General features: G+C 53.2%; 1 protein-coding gene and 1 non-coding gene across 2 annotated transcripts in view; both read right to left on the bottom strand.

Annotated features, from left to right (window-relative positions):
- Positions 1-1,682: 1,682 nt before the first annotated feature.
- The window catches only part of PEDS1 (plasmanylethanolamine desaturase 1), a 23,888-nt gene continuing 7,354 nt past the window's right edge, over positions 1,683-18,216 (bottom strand). The window contains exons 3-7 of the mRNA XM_007446401.1: positions 16,711-16,830; positions 7,376-7,467; positions 6,032-6,176; positions 4,280-4,492; positions 1,683-1,804 (exon numbers count right to left, since the gene is read on the bottom strand). Coding sequence (XP_007446463.1) covers positions 1,683-1,804; positions 4,280-4,492; positions 6,032-6,176; positions 7,376-7,467; positions 16,711-16,830 — 692 coding nt within the window. The remainder of the gene's footprint in view (positions 1,805-4,279; positions 4,493-6,031; positions 6,177-7,375; positions 7,468-16,710; positions 16,831-18,216) is intronic.
- TRNAE-CUC (transfer RNA glutamic acid (anticodon CUC)) lies at positions 4,807-4,879 on the bottom strand. Its single transcript has one exon. It is a non-coding gene; the product is annotated as a tRNA-Glu (tRNA).

Below are 18,216 nucleotides of genomic sequence, written 5' to 3'. Positions count from 1 at the left end.
AATGTCCAGTCTCCCGACTTGCCTGTCTGTGAGGTTCCATACAAGTAGTTCCTATTTTTCAAACCTCATCTTCCAGTTTCCCCTTGCTCACTCCCATCCAGCCACACTCTCTTAAAAACCCCAGGTTTGTTCCTGCCTCAGGGCCTTTGCACTTGTCCAGCCAGGAAGGCTTTCCCTCCAGTTCTTTCCCCATTTGGTTCCATCTCCTCCTCCAGGTCTCAGCTCAGATGTCACCTCCTAAGAGAGGGCCTCCTTGACCACCCTGCCAAAGCAGCCTCACCCTACCTTTCTGATGTAATCCCAAGATGTTTGACTTTCTTTACAAATCACCGTCTGAATGTCATGTGCATTTAAAGTTTATTGTTTCTCTCCCCAGGAGGTCAGCTCCATCAGCATAAATCCTTGTTTGTTCACTTCCATGCCCAGGTGTCCAGGCCAGAGCCTGGCACATATTAGGTGCCGATAAACATTTGCCAAAGGAATTCACCCATAAGGATCAGCCTTTGTTACTCTATCACCATGATTTTCTGCATGAAGACCATTCCTCACCAAATCACGGGTCCCTTCCAAAAGTGTTTGGAGCAGATGTCAACATTGATTCACTGTCTTAGATGACAAAGACCTCATACTTAGCCCAGCATTGCGGCTGAAGCTGGGACTAGGGTAGGGGTGGGGCCTCACCCTCCAGGCTCCTTACTTTCCTTCCCCCAGGCAACCAGGAAATACGAGGCAGCGAGGTTAAGTAGACTCTTGCTGCTTTGTTATAAATATATTATGTACATCCAAAACATGACATTAAAATATTACTCCGTGTTACAGAAAAGATATTAAGGCTTTCTATTATTTACATTAAACAAGCAAGCACCGTTAAAAAAAAAAAATAACCGAAACAAAAAAGCCCCACTCTTCCTTCTCTGACATACCCCCGGCTAGAGGGGACACTGTGTCCCCTTCCAAATGACAAAGACCCTTTGCAGGGGCTGTGTCCTTCGAAGACATCATCAGCTCTGGCTGAAATCACATTGGCAGATGGTGGAGGGGTGAGGAAGAAGCGGGGTCCAGACTTGATCAGGAAATTCCAGCCTCGTCTGGCCAGCTGCCCCCAGACCCTTGCTGCACTTTGCCATCCTTGGGTGGACAAGCTAGGCTGAAGGTGGTGACTGGGGCTGTCTATCCACCCAGGCCTTGGGGGTCAGTCTGCAGGTCCATGGCAGGGTAATGCTCCAGGGACAGTTAGGTGTGCCTGGGGGCTCCTAGACCACTGAGGGCAAAGAGGAACTGACGACTCAGTGCCCCAATACCAGCCACGCTGAAGGGCTGCCCAGTGGGGCAAGGGGTGGTGGGAGTGTGGGGAGTTGGTGAACTTTTCCTCAACCCAAAGGATGGCTGGCAGGGCGGGGCTCTTTTTTTTCTTTTTTTTTTTTTGCAGAGTCAGGTTTGGCAGACAGAGCAGCTCAGGTGGCTGGGGAGGGGTCAAGGAAAGAAAATGAAAAAAAGGAAATGAAAAAAATCAGTGGCTCAAGTATTCTGTGTCACAGCGGGTGGGCTGGGGGTGCCTGGGCCCAGCCCAGGAGGTGTCCTCTCCACCTGGATGGGCCAGTGCAAGGAGGCTGGAATTTGGCAGATGGCTTCGGTTTGGGCGAGCTGGGTAAGGTTGGCAACGAGGTGGTGGCCCGGAGGAGTTATTTGATCTTCTGTGCCCATTTCATGTCGTCTGCCCGAGGCTTCTCGCCTGTCAGGCCCTGGATAATGTCCTCTAGGCGTCTCCAGAAGCCCATCTTCTCGAGAGGGTAGTTGAGCCAGCCTGCAGTGGAAACAGGGCAGGGGGTGTGTGTGGAGGGGTTGAATGGGAGAGCAGCAGTGAGAGGACGTAAAGAGAGAGCTGGCCCTGCCTCGGGCAGGGGAGGAACTGAGAGTAAGTCTGCAGGGGGCAGGGGACAAGGACTGACCGAGGAATCTTGGGACAGGGGCTTCCCACCAATGGGTTTAGAGGCTGCTCAGATATGCCTTCATCCCCTCATTCACCTTCTTATTGAGTGCTTACTAATGCCAGGCATGGAGGCAGTGTTTCTTATCATTTGGCTCTAATGCTACCTCTTCCAGGAAGCCTTCCCTGACTACCGCTTAGCAGTGCTCCTGTCCTGTCACGTCACCCTTTCTTATTTCTTTACAGCTTTTATGATATCCTGTAACCAATCTCATTAACTCGTCACCTCCCTGTTTTGTGTTGGATTTTATCCCCAACTCCCAACTAGAATGTCAGCTCCGAACAGTAGAACCCCATGTTGTTTCACTGTTGATCCCACTGCCTAGGATGATGCCTGGCATATGGTAAGTGCTCAATGAACAGTGCTCATAATCTTATTTAATCTGTATTACAGTCTACCACCTGAACCTCGAAGTAGATACTATTATTAGTCCCACTTTCCACACGAGAAGACTGAGTCTTGGGGACTTCCCTGGTGGCACAGTGGTTAGGAATCCGCTTGCCAATGCACAGGACACAGGTTCAAGCCCTGGTCTGGGAAGATGAACATGCCGTGGAGCAACTAAGCCCACGCGCCACAACTACTGAGCCTGCACTCTAGAGCCCATGAACCACAACTACTGAAGCCCATGCACCTACAGCCCATGCTCTGTAACGAGAAGCCTGCGCACTACAACAGAGTAACCCCCGCTTGCCCACAACTAGAGAAAGCCCACATGAAGCAACGAAGACCCAACGCAGGCAAAAATAAAATTAATTAATTAATTAATTAATTAAAAAAAACAAACAAACAAACGAAGACTGAGCCTTGGAGGGGTGTTTCCCAATTAGTATATGGCTAAGCCAAGACTGATCCCAGTTCTGGTTGAGCAGTTAAATGATCTCCACAACAGCCTAAATTCTAACCCCTCCAACTGCTCCTAGAGAGCATGACTTTAGGGTGTACAAAAAATGTTTTTTTGTGGCTCTCAGTTCTGCTTCCAGAAAGGCAAAAATCCCCAAGAAACAAAAACAAAACAAAACAACCCCCCCAAAACCAAACACCCCAACCCCTGCCCCAAAACCAGTAGCTGTAGCTTACTGAGTACCTACTATGTGCCAAGCACTCGGCATCTGCCACCTTGCCACTCACACCCCAGCCCTGGGAGCTGGTATGTGAAGGAGGTAGCTGTAGCCCCATCTTGTGAATGAGAAAAATGATAACCAGGGAGGCTTGTGAGCCTCTGCAAGTCACATATGGAGGAGCTGAAGGCTGAACCCAAGTTGGTCTGACTTAACAGCATGTGTGGTATACTTAACCTTAAAAAGATACCCAGCTGCCCCTGGAAAACCTGGTCGCCTTACCTCATCTCACCATCAGTACCTCTTTGGCACTGGCCCATTAACTACCAACAGCATGTGGGCCTCCTTACTACTCCTGGGTCACCTGTTCCTGCCGCAGGGCCTTTGTGTACTTGCTGTTCCCTCTGCCTGGACTGATCTGTCCCTATTTATCTGCAGGGAACCCCCCACACTTTTTCCAGATTTCCGATCTCCTTTATAAACAGCTACGCCCCCTTTCCCCATGACTCTCTGCACTTCATCCTGCTTTGTTTGACCTCACACCATTTCTCACACCTGGACTCTGCCATCTCTCCGACTCTTCTACCCCTCATGCCTCTCACTGAAGCCACACTAGCCTCCTTGCTGCTCCTCAAACAAACCAGGCATGTGGTTCCTGCCTCCAAGGCCCTTCACCTACTGCTCCTGCTGCCTGGAGAGCTCTTCCTCCAGATCTGCATGACTCTCTCTCTCAGTTCAAATGTCACCTTCTCAGTGAGGCCTTCCCTGACCACCCTATTTAAAGGGTGAAGCTCCCCATTTCCCTCTCCTACCCTCTGCATTATTTTCCTCCATAGCAGTTAGGACAATCAGATATAGTACTTGTTTTTTAGTGCTTGGAATGTCCCCTCTTAGAATGTGAATGCTATAAAGGTAGGGGTTTTTGCCTGTTTTGTTCAGTGCTACGGCACATAGTAGGTGCTCAATAAATATCTGCTGGATGGATGGGTGGTTGGAATCACAACTCCATGAAGGGGGTATGTGTGTGTGTGTGTGTGTCTGGTTTACTGCTGTGTCCTTGGCACCTAGAAGAGTGCCTGGCACGTAGTAGATGCTCAAGAAATGTGTGCTCTGAGAGAATGTTCCTGCAGGACTGCACCACCTCCCACTGTGACCTGTGCCCCTTGATCCTAAGGATGGAGCTGCGGTCAGAGTGGGGGCAGCCCATTCCACGCTACCCTATAGCCGCACCTGTGGTGATGCAGAAGTAGGTCTCGTGGGGTGAGACGTGGTGGATGCGATGGTGTTTACGAGGCAGGATGACATGCCAGTCCTGTAGGAGGACGACCCAGCGCGGCAGCCCAAAGTACGTGTGTGACCACTTGTGGATCTGGTTGGTGAAGGTACCGAAGATGATCAGGCAGAAGACGAAGCATTCCCAGGGGTACAGCTGTTCCAGGACTTCTGCAGCGTGGGTAGAGGCGGGGTGACCATAGGCCCCATACAGCTGTCCACAGGGTGGGGGCCCACTGCCAGCCTGGCCCAGCTCCCTTCCCAGGATAGCACCCAGGCCTCTTTCCAACCTCCCAAGTGGACTCGGGCAAGCTCAGACTCCCCTCTGGGTCTCAGTCTCCTCTTCTGCTCAGTGGGCAGAATGGAATAAGCATAGGTAATAGTTAAGAATACGGGCTCTGGAATGAGGCAGAGCTGGGCGCAGATCCCTACTCTGACATTTCTTTTTCTTTTCAGGCCATGTCGCGTGGCTTGTGGGATCTTAGTTCCCCGACCAGGGATTGAACCTGGGCCCTCGGCAGTGAGAGCGCGGAGTCCTAACCGCTGGACTACCAGGGAATTCCCCCCTGCTCTGACATTTCTTAACTGTATGAACTTGGGTCAACGACTCTACCTCTTTGAGTCTGAAGCTCCTCAACAACGAAATGAGAATAAGTCTTTGTCCAGATTCCCTAGAAGCAGAGCCTGAGACAAGGATTCATGTGCACGTGAGTTATCTGACTGGGGGTGGGGGTGGGGGTGGGCGGGAAATCCTCTCTTCTGGAAAAACATCTGAGGGAGTGAGGAAAGCAGGACAGGGCAGGGGAAGAGTTAAGCAAAGATGGGTGAGGGGAGTCTTGTCTCAGCCTGATCCTGGTGGGGTGTGGGGGGCTCTGAAATGTTAATGACTCCATAGAGTTGGTCCTGCTCAGAGGCCAGGGGGCTGGCTTTTGCAGGCTTTTTTTTTTTGTCACTGGCTTCAGGCTTATCCCAAGGGAAGAGGCGGGACCTGCCCTGGCAGTTCTCAGAAGGGGCAGCTGGATGCTCACAGCAGCTGGGGGACGGGTGTCCCCATTGGGGAAGAGGAGGTGGGCGGGGCAGCACCCCCAACACCATAGACATTCATGCAGCAGGGCTGCTCTAAAGATCAGCACCGTGTCAAACTGTTAGAACAGGATCTGGCACAGGGGAAGGACTCATCCCCCACCTGACAGACGAGGTCGCTGAGGTTCAGAGAGGTGAAGTGACTTGCTTTGGCACAAGTTTCCTCCCCCAGGTAGTCAGGGCAGAGGTCTGAACTCAGGACTGGGTTGGCAGGCTACATATACTCTTTCCACTAAGCCCAGAGAGCAAAACCAGAAGCCCTCAGGGCCAGGGAGGTAATTCAAATGAGCAAGGCAGGCCAGGCATTATACAGCAGGGAGTAGTGGGGACTGTGGCAAAGTGGAAAGCGTGCATCTCTGTCTAAGGGGGCGCCCCTGCGGCTCAGCTCTGGCCCAGTACAGCCAAGGGGGAACAAAGACCCAGGGTGGCCAGATCGGATTGTTCAAGAGTAGCTGGAAACATAGATCTTTATGTCAAATATCCCAATTTTACATGAGGGAAACTAAGTAAAAATTTTTCTAACACGGTGAGGGGCAAACACACACAAGCTACAGGAGACTCATGGGAGGGGTGCGTGTGTGCCTGTCCCCGATGGCTCCCTGAAGGCCCACCAGGGGGCACTCTTACCTGGGCTCTGGGTGCGGAACTTGTAGGCCATGTTTAACAGTGGTAGCAGCGTCACCAGGCAGTTGTCCCCATTGGTCTCAATGAAGTCGTGCCGTGTAATGGCTGTCGGGTCGATGTGATGCTCCCGGAATGGCCGGATGAAAGCCTGGGTGTGGTAGTGGGGCGGGAGGGGACCCATCCGACCAGTCAGCCTATGGTGGTCAGCCACTCTCCCTGACCTCCTGCACACACACTCCGCGCGCGGGCTCACCTCCTTGCCTTTGAGATGCTGTCCCACCACGCCACTGCTGCAGATCCCACCCAGCCTTCAGGGTCTGGGTCTAACAGCTTTAGCGCAAGATGGGTCGAAATGACCTGGTGGGGACCTTGGGCTGGTACTTACCCCTGTGGGCCTCAGTCTCCTGACCTGGGCTATGGGGGGGGTTTGGAGACAATCTCCACCCTCCTTTCCTACCCTAAGACAATTGAGGAGGCCCCTCCCAGTGACAGGCAGGACCCTTTCTTTCTTTCCAACGTCCAGGCCCCTCCTTCTGGTAACAGCCTCCCCTTCTTTTAGTACCAGCTGTTGCAATGGGCTGACTCCTCCGCCCCCTAGTTAAGAGTGATCACGGGAACCTGGCCTGGCCAATCAGAGCACCCCATCCCTCTGGTCACCGTGACTGGATGAAGGATGGGTGTGTGATCCAAGCTGGGCCAATGGGAATGAGCCATGGGACTCTGGCCGAAACTGTGAGAAAGGGGAGTTCTTCTACTGGGGGCACTAAGCTGGGAGGATGGAAGTCTAGGCAGCTGTGAGCCATCCTGGCCACCTTATGGGGAAAGCCTACACGAGAGTGGAGCCAGCAGAGACAGACATGGAGAGGGACTGAGTCCAAAGAATATGGTCTGTCCGTCTCACTGGACCCAGCCATGCCCTAATTTGGCTCTACTCCTAAAATTTTCATTACACCAATCAGTAGCTTTCTTTGGTTAAGTTTGTACCAGATTTTCTACCACAATCAAAAAAGTCAGACTGACTCAAGATAAATTTCAATGGAAACAGTGAGGTGTAGCAGGGCAGGCAAAGGAGAATAAGATGTGGCGTGGTCCCCAAACTCAAGGGGTTCTGGTGAGGTGGACATGTATCAAAGCTTTCTGTCCCACGCCTGATGCTTCCAGAAAATCCCAGGGGATTCTTGTTCTAGTCTTGGAGGAGGGGCATGGGGGTCAGGCTGGAACCACAGTTCCCTTCTTTCAGATAGGGAAACAGGCTCAGAGAGGAAAGGGGACTCACCCAAGGTCAGACAGCCCGACCTCCTCCTGGAGGAGATGGGCTGGGCTTCGGGGCTGGGTCAACATACGCACCTTCCCCACGATGGGCAGCTCCACGGAGCCCCAGGTGTCGGCTCCCCAGTGCACCAGGCCAGACAAGAAGTCAGCAATGAGAGCCCCTGCAACTGTGGACAAGAAGAGCATGAGCCGGGGGGGTGGGGGGGGCGGTGGACAAGAGGGAGATCCCTGCCCACTCCCCACCCCAAATCAGGAAGTCACTCACTTGCTCACTCATTCACTCATTTGTTGGGGCAGAAGGTGTCCCTTCTCTACTTGGGACACTTTGTTCCCTGTGAATGGAGTCTCAGGAATAACATTCCTGGCCTCAATCTGTCCCTTTACTTGCTCTTCCCCAGGGAGATGTGGGGCCTCATTTGCTCGTGAGTCTGGAGAGAGTAAACTGGGCATGCTCAGATCAGCCCAACCTTTCCCTATTAGGGACCAACTGTCCCTTTCTCTCTGACCCCCAATCACCCCACGTAGGGAAGCCCACTCTGCCCCAGTGCTGCTGGTAACCAGATGAAAATGTCCTTCTGGGGTTTGGTGTCGGGAAGTACCTTAGGTCCACATGGAAGCCACGTTCCCTGCAACCTAACTTTTATCAACAGTAAGTGTGGTAATTTGGCCTCCAGCAGCCTTTTCCTTGTCTTCGTTCTGAATTTGTTCAGAACTGGAGTGGAGTCCCCTCAGAGACCCCCAAACCATTCGCTCACTTGAGGGTTCAGTATAATACAGAGATTACGTGCTGTTACATCTGGACTCACATTCCAGCTGTCACTCACTAGCTGTGTGACACTGGGCATGTTACTCAACCTCTCTGTGCCCCAGTTTCCTCTAGATGGATGCGAATGATGATGATTAAAAAAAACACAGCAGCTACCATTTATCGAGCACTTTCTCAGTGCCAGACACAAGTGCTTTACATGCTTGATCTTAACGAATTCTCACAATCTGTTAGAAGTTGGTACCATTTTTATTCTTACTTTATAGGGGCGGAAACTGAGGCTTGGAGAACAGAAATAACTAGACTGAGGTCACATAGATGGCAAGTGGCAGAGATGGGCTCTTAACCTGCCTTGGGGTCCAAATATAACACAGAAGGATGCACCACGGTACTGTCCACATGCGGAAACCGAGGTGGAGTGGCCAGCAAGCTGCCCAAGGTAACACACCAGTGCCACCCCCATCACGCTCCCCTCCCTCTGTGTCTCAGCCCTACTGGCATATTCCCCTTCCCTTACACCCCCCTACATGCCTCTGGGTCTCTGCATTTGCTCTTCGCTCTGCTGGAACATTCTTTCCCAAGAGGTAACACAGCTCACTCCCTCACTTCCTTCAGATCTTTGCCTCAAAGGTCCTCCGGGGACACCTGATCTAAAATTGTAACCATTCCCATCTTCCAGCATCTCCTAGCACCTATCTTCTTTTCTGAGCACCTATCACCTTGGACTTCATTTCTGTTTGTTTACTGTCTCCCCTACAAGAATATCAGCTCCACAAAGACAGGGATTTTAGTCTTGCGTTTATGGCTACACTCCAATTCCTCGCACATAATATGTGTATGGTTCAGTAAATAAACATTCGTTGAATGAATCAATGTAAAGCATTAAGTACAGTGTGGGGCACATAGTGAGCCCTCAATACATATTATTATTGTTGCTATTCAGTCATTCAGTCTATCAAGTGACATTCTATGAGGACCTACTGTGTGCCAAGCTCTAGAGCCAGAGATGCATCAGACATTGAGCTCACATCGTTGGGACAGAGATATGGGGGGCGGGGGAGGAAGCTGTAAACAAATACACAAAACAAATGCAGTTTTAAGTGCTGGTAAATGCAGCCCACTGGGTCACATGACTTCAGGCAACCCCACCTCCCCTCCCAGACTCAGTTTCTCGGTGTGAACTGGTTGTCCAAGGGTCAGCTGGGCCATTTAAAGGTTATTCAAGTTCTGCTAGGTCCCATAGCCCCTTGGTGACAGGGGACCAGGGCCCTGAGGTACTGTGAAGGCTGAGAAAATCCCCTAGATGCCTCCCTGGAGAGCAGGACTCATGAGCGAGGGAGCAAGAGTGAGTGTGTGGGTCACCGTGGACGTGCAGCTCTGGTGTGTGGGCCCGAGATACAGGTGGCTGTGAATGAAGGCTTTCCAGAGGCCCTGGAGCATCCACCCCACATATGCCAAACATGGGAGGGATGGCAGGGGGCAGGGGAGATACAGCTGCATACATTGCAAGCTCCAGGTGACCAGTGGACTGCCAGGTGGGCCTCCTGGCATGCAGAAGCCAAAGGACAGGGCGGGGAAGGGGGTGACACTGCATGGGTGGCTGGGCTGGGGAGAGGGGAGGGCTTGGCAGGGCTTGAAGGCCGGTGCACAGAAGGCCCCGCCCAGGGCTAGGGAGTCATGCTCCTTAGTGACGGTGCTGGGAGGGTGGACCTGGGCTGGAGAAGGGGTTGGGGAATCTGGGGAAGCCTAGGGCATTTGCACTTGCTGTTCCTCTACCTGGCACCCCACCCTCTCCCTGAAGATCCCCGAGTGGCTGGCTCCGCTTCAGCCTTCTAGCTTAGAGCAAACATCACCAACCCCCTGGCAAAGCCCTCCTCCCAGGCAAGTGCTCTCGGTCACATCTCCCTGCTTTACTTCTTTCACAGCACTTGTCACCATTGAGGTGACAGCCTCATTTCTTTTCCCCACTTCTCTGATGAAGAAAGGGGCTCAGGGAGGTTGAAGCATCCCCCCTGGTCCCATGGCTTGGAAGTGGCAGCCCTGGGATGGGAAGAGGTGAGTCTACCAGCCTCCAAACCCAGCATGCTTTCACGCCCTTAAACTGTACCTCAGTAGGTCCAGGGGCATTAATAGAGCTCCTACTGCAAACTACACAGGATGCTGTGTACACACTGCCTTGCGTCTACCAGGAGGGACTAGAGGCACTGTGGCCAAGAGCTAAGGGGGAGCTAGATCAAGGGTTGGGGGCCTCATCTCTTGTTACCATATTGCTGTGTGACCCTGGGCAAGCCCTTTGCCCCCTCTGGGCCTCAGCATCTTCACTTGCACAGTGAAGGGTCAGCTGAGGTGCCTCTTGAGCCCCTGTCCCAACAGCTTGGACTAATCCTGCCCCTAAATGCTACCTTCAGGAGAACACAGCCCCCCAGCAGTCCCCCTAGTGCCTCCCCACCCCTGTTCCATGCAACCACCGATCCGCTTCCCATAATTATACTTTGGTTTGGCCAATTCTAGAACTTTATACAAATTGATTCTTATGGTATGTGCTTTTTTGGGTCTAGCTTCCTTCACTAGCATAATGCTTCTAGAGTCATCCATGTGGTTGTATCAGGAGTTCATCCTTTTTATTGCTGAGTAGTATTCCACCATCTGGATGTACCACAGTACATTTATCCGTTTTGCTCTTGGACGACTAGGTTGTTTCCAGGTTGGGGCTGGTATGACTCAGGCTCCTGTGAACATGCATTCACAAGCCTGTGTGAAGATCTATGCCCTCATCTTCTTAGGGTAAAGACGTCAGCTATCTATCTATCCATCCATCCATCCATCCATTTATTTATTTATTTATTTATTTTTACTTGACATTTATTGAGCACTTATAGTTACCAGGCTCTGTGCCAGAACCTTAAACGTTTTATCTCTCTTAATCCCTAAACTGTACCAAGGCCAGCCCTAAGCTGGTTATACATCTTATCTCCTTAATCGTCCTAAGCATTTAATCCTTACAGATGATAACAATGATAATAAAAACATTAGAAAAATGTTTTGTGATCACGGTTAACATTGGGGTGCTTCCTGTGTGCTGGGTGCTTTGTCAAAGGTGTTAAAAAGTGCATCATCAGGTGTATAACTCCCCACAGATTAAATATGGGCTGTACACAGTGACTTCTCTCCAAGGGGAATACAGTACAGAAGCGGGGCGGGGGGGTGGGGAAGAGAGTAACTTTACAGTGGAGAAACCTGACAAATACCACTTGGGCCAGGTGGTCAAGGTCAACATCATGGTGATAAGTCATGCTAACAGTACATAACCTTTGCTACGATGTGATGAAAATGGCACTTGACCTCTGAGCGCTTCCTCCCCAAGACACATAACCCACTAAGAAAAACACCAGACAAATTCCAGCTGATGGGCATCCTACAAATCCTACAAAATGTGAGCACTCCTCCAAACTGTTCAGATCACTGAAAACAGGGAAAACCTGAGAAACTGTCACAGCTAAGGAGCCTCAAGGGACGTGACAAGTAAATGTGATGTGGAATCCTGCATGGGATCCTGGAACAGAAAAAGGACATTGGCTAAAAACTAAGGACATTTGAATAAACTATAGACTTTAGTTCATAATAATGTATCCATATTGGTGTATTAATTGTAACAAACGTATGATACTAATATAAGATGTTAATAATAAGGGAAATTGGGGGCAGGGCGTATATAGGAACTCGATGTACTATCTGCTCATCTTCCGTAAATCTCAAGCTGTCCTAAAAAATAAAGTCCATTTAAAAAAACGTGTGGGCTTCCCTGGTGGCGCAGTGGTTGAGAGTCTGCCTGCCGATGCAGGGGACGTGGGTTCGTGCCCCAGCCTGGGAAGATCCCACATGCCGCGGAGCGGCTGGGCCCGTGAGCCATGGCCACTGAGCCTGCGCTTCCGGAGTCTGTGCTCCACAACGGGAGAGGACACAACAGTGAGAGGCCCGCGTACAGCAAAAACAAACAAACAAACAAAAAAAACGTGCATTATCTCAGGCACGTCCATTGTGATAGGCCCCACCACACCCCACTTGCCAGAGGAGGAAAGGAGACCTGAAGGGTGAGGGCTGCCCTGAGGCGGTCAGGGCTGCTGGCAAGTGGCCAGAGACCAAGGCAAGGGCCATTCATGACGATGCTGAGCCTTCACGTCCACATCTGGGAAATGGGGATATTAATGGTACTTACTTCACTTAACTACAGTCAGTTAATAACAGTGGGCTAATCCTTGGGACATAGTAAGTGCTCCCCAAATGTAGCTACAGTTAGTAGTTAAATATTACTCCTCTCTCTGAGCCTCAAGCCCCTGGCCTTGTCAGGCTGCTGAGCAGGGAGGGATGTGGGCTTTAGGCAGACGTCAGGAATTTTTTTTGGAGAGACAGAGCCCTCCCCCAGCCTAAGGGAGGAAATGGCTCGGTGATCTACGGGGCGGTGGCTGTTTCTAGAGCAGCAACTCCAGGCCTTCAGGCCTGCTGCCCAAGTCCTCTTTAATGGGGGTAGAGGTGGCAGAGGCGGGCACACAGAAGCTTCTTTGTCCCAATGCTGGTGTCAGCGCCTGGTGGCTGGCTCACTCTGGGGGCAGCTTGGGCCTAGTTACCACCCTGCCTGCAGGACACTGGGACAGCATAGGAGATGATGATTCACTCCAGGCTACCCTGACTCACCAGGTGACCTTGAGACAGTCCCTGGGCCCCTTGGGGCCTCCATCTCCCCACAGGTCACCCGGCTGGGACTTCTTTGCGCCCCGCCCACCTCAAGGCCTGGTGTGGAGACAGAGGGGCTGAGACAGAGGCTGGTCCCTACAGTCCTGGGGCCAAAGCCTGTCTTTACCACCTCTCAGCTCAGATCCCGTGGAGACTTCGCACCTGACCCACGAGGCTGGACGTGACCTGGGGCCCTGTGAGTGCTGACCTTTGCATTCACTGTGCCCCCCGCCTGGAACCCCCTGCTCCCACCACCCATTTGTCTGCCAGAAACTCCCACTCACTCCTTCAGGCACTGGCTCAGAGCCCTCACACTTTCCCTCCAGTTTCCCCAAGTGCGGCAAATAGCTCGGGGCTCCCGGGGCCACTCATTTATTACTCATTCACACAGTCCTTGTCAAGGTCACTAATGACCTCCACGGGGCCAAATCCGGTGGTCCCCTCGCTGCCCCATCTTGCTGCTCTGCTTGGCTGGCTGCTCCCAGTTGATCCCTGAGTCTTCTGGAAACACATTCTCCTCTCGGCCTGTGCAAGCCTGCCCGGTCCCCCTTTCTCCCCCTTGGCTGGCTCTTCCTCCTCTCCCTGTCCCAAGCACTGGAGGCCTCGGGGGGCCTCTTCTCTGCTCACACACAGTCCCTCCGCCCCACCCCAGGGCCCTCTGCCAGCATCTGGGCTTCAAACACCATCTCTACTCTCAGGACACCCAGATTTCCGGATTTCCAATTTCCTGCTCAACACCTTCCCTTGGCCCTCAGGCAGGCATCCCAAGCATCTCCCCTCACGCAGGTCCTCTAACCTCCTCCCGGTCCCTTCTTCCATAGTTCAGGCCACTGACCCCTCCCCCCTCATCTCCACAGCCAACCTGACAGCACATTCTGGCGCTCACCTTTCACAGCTCACCCAGAATCTGACGACTTTTCACCACCTCCACTGCCCTACAGGGTTCCAGGCCACCACCTTCACCTCCTCTCTGGCCCTCCCTGCCCCCATCCATCCTCCCTGCAGCATGAGATGATGTCAGCTCCCTGTGGGAAAATCGCCAGTGGCTTCTCACGGCCTGTAGAATAAAACCCTCAATCCAGACCATGGCCTTCAAGGCCTTACACGACCTGCCCCCACTGCCCCCAGCTGTCCCTCAGCTGCCACCAACTACTTTTCCTTTGGTCAGTTTTCTCAGGCCACACGGGCCTCCTCTCTATCCTCCAAATGCTCAGGGCTCACCCCAGCCTCGAGGCCTTTGTAGCACTTGCTGTTCCCTCTGCCTGGAACACCCCAGGGACAACTGTTTGCCTCCCCTCCCTCACCTCCTTCAGGTCTCTGTGCAAATGTCACTTTTCCAGAGAGCCTTCCCTGACCTCTTACCTCTCCTCTTCCCCGCCAGCTCCCCTATCTTGACTTTGCTACCCAGGATTGCGTCATCTGTCTGTATTTATTAACTGGGCACCTTTTCAGGGCTTCTGGCTCCCTTGGTTTCTGGGACCTGCCAGGGGCACCAGAACCTCTTGGGAGACGGCAGCAGGTGGGCTGTGTAGGCTGGCACGGTGCCCTTACTTCCGGCATGTCAACACACAAATCAGGGCAGCTACTTAAATCCATTAGGAACTGTGCAAACACTACTATCAGGGGATTGTCTGCCCTTATCAGCCCAGAGGCAAAGGTGCTGGGTGGAAGGGCTACTATCACAGGCAGGAGCAAAGTCTCCTGGGTCTGGTCCCAACTGACCAGGGAGGCAGCGACCTGCCTGGGATGCCCACCCTCCCGGTTCACACAACATACACCTGGGGCTCTGGTGCTACTGATCCTCTGCCCAGTCTGGGCCCACTGCCTAGAACACCCTTTCCTCCTAGTGCCAACTGGAGGCTGCATAGTCCCCAGCCAGGTCTGGATATGAAATCCCAGACTCTGCTGCTGCCTGGGTTAGGGTCGACGGGCAAGTCACCTGGCCTCTCAGAGCACTGGGATCAGACCCTCCTTACTCAGTTGTCACCAAGAGTTAAAAGAGCCCAGCATGGGGCTTGCACACCGTAGGCTTGGGAAATATCCACTGTTAAACTGACCGTTGAGGCAGAAGGTCTGAGCCCTGGGGAGTGAATGTTGGGCAGTGTCCCCTCCTCACCTCTACTCAGTTGCTGCCCTCTCAGCAGTTATGCACACCTGCATTTTGCCCTCACAAAGGCCCTAGGAGGCAGGGGCTGTGAGCAGTCTCACTTTCCAGATGTGGAAGACAAGGCTCAGAGGTGCACTGACACTTGCCCAAGGCCACACAGCCAGGAAGTGGCAGAGCTGGGACTTGAACCCAGGACTGTAGGGGCCTGCTCGTGACCACCCCCAGATGGGGCGTCGGGGCTCACACTGTCTACATCCCTGCCCTTGAATGTGCTGCTCCAAGGCAGAGGCTGGAGGTGCAGGTCCTTCTCACCCCTGGGCAGAGGGGACATGTCTGGCTCCTGTGGGCGGGGCCCAGGCTCCCTGGCACTAGATGGGTTAACCTCCTTCCCCTTCAGCTGGTCCGCCCCCAGCACATGCCTATCCCCACCCCAGACCCAGATGGCTCAATTAGCTGGCCTGAGCGCTACTGGCTTAGGCGACCAGAATGCTTTTAATGCGACTGTGGAAGCTGAACACTTGGGGCTGGCTAGGTGGACCAAGGGCACAAGCCGCTGCCCCGTCAGCCTGGGAGCCCAGGGTTGGGGAGGGGATGAACACCTGAATTAGAGGGAAGAGGGGAGGGGCGGTGTGCGGAGAGGAAGGAACTGAGTCAGTCCAGGACCTGGGAGTGGAGACAGTGAATTAAGAACTATGTCGTGCTCTCTGTTTTGAGGTGTGACTCTGGCCGTTCTCTTCTCTGAGGCTCGGTCTCCTTGTCTGGAAAATGATGACAACTGCAACCTCCAACCCCCCAGTCTGTGGATGGGTGAGGACTGATCGATGCAAAACACTCAACAGGTACTAATACACTGCAGCTCATTCATTCACTGGTTTAATAAATATTTACCGAGGACCTACTGTGTGAGACTTTGTGCTTGGGGCTGGGGACACAGCAGCAGACAAAAATCCCTACTCTCAGGGAGCTGATATTTGAGTGCGGGAGACAGGTAACAAACAAAGAAACAGACTGTATAACAGAGTGGGGTGAGAGATGGTGTATGGCAGGGCTGCTATTGTTGAGGGAGAGCCTCCCCGAGGAGGTGACCTAGACAAGGCAGGGAACCACGCAGGTACCTGCTGGAAGAGAGTTCCAGGCACAGGAACAGCATGTGCAAAGGCCCTGAGCTAGGGGTGTGCCTGACAGCACCTGGTGGAGGCACAGCGAGAGGCCACCGTGGCGGCAGCAGGGTGAGCCAGAGGACAGGAAGGAAATGACGTGAGGCGGGGCTGGGGCCAGGCCGTGCTGAGGAGCTGGTGTTTTATTCTAAGTATACAGGGGACAACAGGCCAGTGGCATGACCTCACGGAGGATCCAATGGGATTCTCCCAGCTGCTTGTGGAGAATGGACAGTGGGGGGCGGAGGTGGAGGCAGGGAGACCAGGGAGGAGGCTTCCACCATAGTCCAGGCTGGAGGGTGGTGCTGGACCAGGGAGGGGATGTAGAGGTGGACAGTAATGGATGCTGGATCCATCTCGAAAGGACAGCCAAGAGCATTTGCTGATGCTCTGGAGTGGGATGTGAGAGAAAGGAACTGAGGATGACACCCAGGTTTTTGGCCCAAGTGACAGGAAGGACACAGGTGCCACTGACTGAGATGGGAGCCAGGGTTCCCACAACCTGTACCCCATTCGTGTGCACACAAGCGCGCACACACACACACACACACACACACGTGTGTAAGTCGCCATCAGAGTGGCGCAGACACTAGGTAGGTCCCTGGCCCCTGGGGAATCCGAGGCAGGCAGCAGGGCTGCGGGCACTCACCGACTCCCAGCATTACGAGAGGTGTGTGCTCCCAGTGAGCCAGCAGCAGGAGGTGGACCGTGTTGTGGGCGATGAGGCTGAAGCACAGCACCACACAGCACCACTCCTGGAAGCGCTTGCCTGCAGGGAGAGGAGGCGAGAGGTGAGTGCAAGGCGGGTGGCAAAGGCCGAGGGATCAAGGATCAAAGCCAGGCAGAGCTGGGCCCATGGGGGCTCTTCGACTGTGTTCTGAGTCTGCAGTGCTGACTACAGGCTGAACGCAGGGATTGCCTGCCCATTTCACAGATGATGTCACCGAGGCCTGGAGAAGGGGAGGGGCCTGCTGAAGGTCAGACACTCAGGGCCAGGTGTGTTAAACCAAGCCCTTCTGGTGGGCTCTTCTGAGCGCAGGCCCCCTGTGCACAGGTCTGATGCCCATGAAGCTGGCCTTGCATATGCTGATTCTTTGGCAGACAGGACCAGAATACTGGTCTCTTGAGCCCCTTTGGGCTCTCTCTGGAGACATGTGAAGGAATGTTAATGAGCTTCTTTTTTTAACTGTCATCATCCCATCACCTGTCCCCTTTTGTAGGTAATTATTTGGAGGCAGAGGCTACAAACAGCTTTTAATCATGGAGGTTCAGACCCCAACCAACCTCCATCAAGCAGGGCTCCAGGCAATGAGTCAGGAATTCAGGAGAAATAAGGCCTTGGTTATCCCCTCTAGGGCTCCAGCCACAGGGAGAAGAGGCAGTGCCGATGAGGGGGTCTCAAACTCCAGGGGCCAGGCAGGTGATTTGAAGGAGTGAGGTGGGCTGGGTGGGGACAGTGGAACACCACAGCACATGTGCCCTTTCTAAAGCAGTAGCCACTAACTGGCTGACTACTGCCAAGGGGAAGTGTGGGCCCAGGGAGGCCAGACCTTCTAATTCTCAAGAGAAGCCAGCAATCAGGATGTGGGTGTGAAATCGTCTCTTTAAATCTTGGCACCTGTTTTAATAGCACGTGCACTCAGACAAGCTGATTCACTCACTGCAGCTTTGTTGCAGGTATAGAAACTTTGAAAATAACCTTTGTGTCCATTGCTGGGGGACTCAGACAAATTAATTTGGTTTATGGCATCTCTGTAGCCAGGAAAAAAGCCTGGGCGACTGTTAATACGTGGCTATGGAGGGACATCCAGGACAAACTGCTAAGTGCAAACAGCAAAGTGCTAAACAGCCATTTATGTGAAAAAAGGGAAAAAAACCTATACGGTCGAGACTTTTTCACGTACTCCCTTTTGAACTTAAAATTTGTGAATGCAGGACTTCCCTGGTGGCGTGGTGGTTAAGAATCCGCCTGCCGGGCTTCCCTGGTGGCGCAGTGGTTGACAGTCCGCCTGCCGATGCAGGGGACGCGGGTTCGTGCCCTGGTCCGGGAGGATCCCACATGCCGCGGAGTGGCTAGGCCTGTGAGCCACGGCCACTGAGCCTGCGCGTCCGGAGCCTGTGCTCCACAACGGGAGAGGCCACAACAGTGAGAGGC

This window comes from Lipotes vexillifer, unplaced genomic scaffold (genome assembly GCF_000442215.2).
Source record: "Lipotes vexillifer unplaced genomic scaffold, Lipotes_vexillifer_v1.1 scaffold251, whole genome shotgun sequence".
Classification (NCBI taxonomy): domain Eukaryota; kingdom Metazoa; phylum Chordata; class Mammalia; order Artiodactyla; family Lipotidae; genus Lipotes; species Lipotes vexillifer.
Note: the sequence above shows the minus strand (reverse complement) of the source record. Positions and strands in the feature narration are given on the sequence as shown.